Source organism: Papilio machaon, chromosome 18 (genome assembly GCF_912999745.1).
Source record: "Papilio machaon chromosome 18, ilPapMach1.1, whole genome shotgun sequence".
Lineage (NCBI taxonomy): Eukaryota > Metazoa > Arthropoda > Insecta > Lepidoptera > Papilionidae > Papilio > Papilio machaon.
Window position 1 is genome coordinate 2777652 of NC_060003.1, and position 4004 is coordinate 2781655.

At 33.7% G+C, this 4004-nt stretch overlaps 1 protein-coding gene across 1 annotated transcript; it reads right to left on the bottom strand.

The window, feature by feature from the left end:
* Nucleotides 1–261: 261 nt before the first annotated feature.
* On the bottom strand, nucleotides 262–2768 carry LOC106715436 (inhibitor of growth protein 1). Its single transcript, XM_014508726.2, has 5 exons — nucleotides 2533–2768; nucleotides 1920–2126; nucleotides 1622–1801; nucleotides 845–964; nucleotides 262–675 (listed from the first exon to the last, which is right to left on the bottom strand). Exons 1-5 carry the CDS (start codon nucleotides 2666–2668, stop codon nucleotides 353–355), a joined length of 966 nt encoding a protein of 321 aa, XP_014364212.1. The 5' UTR covers nucleotides 2669–2768; the 3' UTR covers nucleotides 262–352.
* Nucleotides 2769–4004: the final 1236 nt, after the last annotated feature.

Here is a 4004-nt window from a genome sequence, read left to right on the forward strand (position 1 = left end):
TTAATTGAAAAAAACCTTTTATACTTTATATTAAAACAAAATTAGGTTCTCTTATTAGAATTTGCTGTTTTTTCACCAAGATATTTGAGAATCTAAAGTTGAATTGTTTACATCTATAAGGCGGAACATTTCAACTGAACTCAAAATGAGGTATTTTTAATTATTATATTTTGCAACATTGGGATAATTAATATAGATATAACTAAATATTTCTTAAAACAAAGTCACAACATAGACTGAATCAGTTAGAACCATGGGTTAATATAAAAAATAAATTATACTGCATCCATTTAAAGTATAAGTATATTATTTATTAAGATCACTTTGTCACAATTTGACATCACATCAATCACTATGCTTTTTCTTCCTTTTCCCTATTGTACCGTTCGAGTTCCTTAAGAAATTGTCCCTTGGGTTTCATAACATTGGGTCTGTCACCTCGACATTTGGGGCAAAACCACTTACCCTTGGGTTTGGTGGTGAGAGAGACGCAAGAGAAATGGAACCACTCGATGGGGCAGAGATCATTGTCGCACAATATCATTTCACCAAATGATATCTGGTCACACAAACAGTATCTGGGCTCGTCAGGATCAATCGGATCGTTCTCTTCAGGTGGTGTTTCTGAACGTTGTGCTGCCTGTCTCGCTTTACGTTTTTTCTTCTTGCCAATACCTGGAAACATATAACTGGTTAAATTTTTGAACTACAAATCTATTAACATTCATAACAAAAGATTTAACATAACACAATAATATTTGATAGCAAATTGTGAGAGTGTTAATTTGTATGTCTGTTTGCTGATTTTGTGGCATATCTTTAGAAAGTCAAAAGATGTGTTTACCTTTCTTATGCGTGGTGTTATGTGCATGTCGCTCGCTATCCCGTTCGCTGGAGTCTGCGCCGTCAGTCACCGCATTGGTCGTCGTGCGAGACCGCCGCGCTCTCTTTGACCACCTTTCACCTACAACAGTACACTTCCATGAATTAATTATGTACAATATTTTTTTTTGTATAACATAGGTAGTAACATGCTGCATGCATGATGTTAACAAATATTCCATCAATATTAATCTACAAGCTAAGAACACCTAGCCTTAGAATATATGAGGAAGTGTGTGTGTTATATGAATGATTTATTGAAAGAATTTATTCCCGTTAAAGAACCAAAGTTCTTCTGTCAAAATAAAATTTACTATTCTTATAATACAACTTTTAAATTACACATTATCAAACTGCCCTTATCCCTATGGAGGGTCGGCATAGTATGTACTTCTCCATACATCTCTATCAGCCGTCATATCTGAATTTATCCCCTTCTTACGTATATCCTCTTTCACACAATCTATCCATACTTTCTTTGGTCTTAATCTACCTTTATAGCCATCCACATTCAATCTCATTACTATTTGGTTTATATAAGTTTTATATTACACGTTTTAATATTAAATTGTATTTTGTAACAGTGGAACTTTTTAATGTTCACAGAGTAATAATTATTTAAGTGTCATATGTTTTTTTTGTACTATGACTTATTTCAGTATGATTTAAAGGGGTAAATGAAATATTCTTGTGATAACAAATGCCAATGGTTATTGAGTTTTAGTAATAAAAAACTTACCTCCACTTTTATCTCGTTCCTTTTCTTTTTCTTTGTCATTATTCCGTTCAGGCGGAGGTGGGGGCGGTGCATGCTGCTGTGGCGGAGTGCTGCGCTCCTTGTCTCCCGGCCGAAGAGATTCCAATGTTGGTGATGGTTCCTCCTTAACTGTCCCATTTGTGTTCACTTCAAGGCAAGAGACTGGAAAAAAAGTTGGTGTAATGGTTACTATGACAACTATGAATAGTTAAGTGCATTCTTTAATGATTTTAAATCACTATGGCCATGTTTTATTTGGTATTTTTTTATTAGGACTTACTTAGATTTTTATGATCAGCATCAAGAGATCTTTGTTTATTATCTATAAGATCTTGTAGAATCTGTACTACTTGTAATTTTTCGTCTCCTATCTCTTGAGCCGCGACCAGTACAGCCTGCAGCCGCAATGCAGCGCGAGTCCGACGCCTCTCTTCTGTGTTGGCTCCTATGCAAACTGCTAAATGAGTTTCAGCATCACGAAGACATTCTGAAGACATAATAATTAAATATTATTCTACTGAAGTAAATCAACAATGTTAATTACATTACAACTTAGCTGGTTTTTGCTACGATAAACATTTTTGTCACAAAAACCCAATTTTATGATCTCATATATCTTTCACAAATTATGACTTAAGTTCCGAGACATAATGAATAAAAGTTTATGATATCTAAACACCGAATCGGCAATGAGTTGTACGCCGAGTTATTTTTGAATCTATTATCCCCAAAGTAGCGTCTATACTGCATATGTGTGTACAAGACATAGAAACACGAAACGTCAACACAACAAAAATAATGTTAAAACTTGAGTTATTTACAATGACATTGATTGTACAATTAAAAGCCTTTGTGTAATTATTTTATAGAGCAAATAAAAGTGTAAAAATCACCTCTATAAGTTACGTCGAGCTCTCGCATACGCGATAAATGTCGCTGCAAATCATTTGGGAGATTTTCGACACAATCTAAGTAATTTTCAACGTAAGTAGCCGATAAGGCAGCTTCTGTAGATGCCGAATTCAACATGGTTAAAAATTCAATTCAATTTTCATTATTATAACTCAGAGATACCAAAATAATTAAACACTTTCAAAGCTAATAACAAGTTCTTGCACTCAACAGCCGTCACAAGCTTGATTTGATACCTTGATAGTTCGGAAATCAAGAATGTGATTTTAAAACAAAATAAACCATAGACAAGCTGAGAACATTTGAAAACTGAAGAAATTGCTCTGGCTGGGTTTTAAATGAAAATCAATTCTTCACATTTCTTAGCTTATTTCAATTATGTGCTCTAAAAAACGTTTAACTTGAACTACTCCTGGAACAACAGATTTTTAATAATTTTAACACTTTTTCTAATTCTAGAGACTTTCTGAACTGATTGTCATAATTTAATTAAAAAAAAAAAAATCGAAGTAGTTTATCTACTGGACAATAGATGGCGTTATTTTATACTAGTCCATGTGAATTATAAAACAAGAAATTGATTTATTTTGCATTCGATAGGATTTTATTTATATGGTCTTAATTCGGATTTACACTTGCTACGATAGTGGCAAACTATTTTTGCTTCTACATCTAAATCTATAAATCAACGCTAGAATGCACGTCAGGTATGACTACTTATTACAATTAATGCTGCCGGGCAAAACTGATTACAAAATTCATTACATTTTCATAAAAGTCTTTATTGATTGATAAACACTTTGAAATGCTGCATTAGATGCATACGAGACCGGTAGTCGACTAGTGAAATCGAATCTACGCCTTTGTATTTAGAAGCCTACTAATTAAACTATTGCCGCTAGATTACAATAAACCCGCACGCAAATATAAATCACTAATTTAAATGATTAACTACTTGCAGAATAAACTACTTCTGCCTACATCGAAACTACCCACGTATAATAATTTGTCATAAACAATGTACAGTACCTCCATAGTACTCGTAGATGCTGGCAGGTTACATTGTCTTTTTATTTTCTTCCTTAATTCGAAAACGTCAACATTTTGACGGCCAGTCAGTGATTTCAGCTTGTACGGGACGATATCATATTTAGTAATTATTCTAAATTATTTGTGATAAGTGTCAAGTGATTGGTTTTCTAATGTCGTCTACGGTGATATTCGTTGGTCTACCGGAGGGATCGAAGAGTTCGGTTACAAAGTACGTAGAATTGATTATAAATACATGTATAACGATAGATGTTTTGTCGCTTACATAGAACTACACAAGATGGAGCTACGTTGGCTTGCGAAAAGGGTTTGTCCCTTGGTCGTAGCAACTAGTCAAGTTATGTTAAATGATGATCGTTGTATTATTAGTGAAGCGTTTGCATTTACGAAATTTTTTTTTGGG

What these genes read in the sequence shown, in the direction of transcription:
- LOC106715436 (XM_014508726.2), bottom strand. Translation starts at nt 2,668, where the DNA reads ATGTTGAATTCGGCATCTACAGAAGCTGCCTTATCGGCTACTTACGTT. An exon ending in GCTCGACGTAACTTATAGAG is followed by an intron (nt 2,127 to 2,532) that starts GTGATTTTTACA and finishes TTATGTCTTCAG; the next exon opens with AATGTCTTCGTGATGCTGAA. An exon ending in TGCTGATCATAAAAATCTAA is followed by an intron (nt 1,802 to 1,919) that starts GTAAGTCCTAAT and finishes CTTTTTTTCCAG; the next exon opens with TCTCTTGCCTTGAAGTGAAC.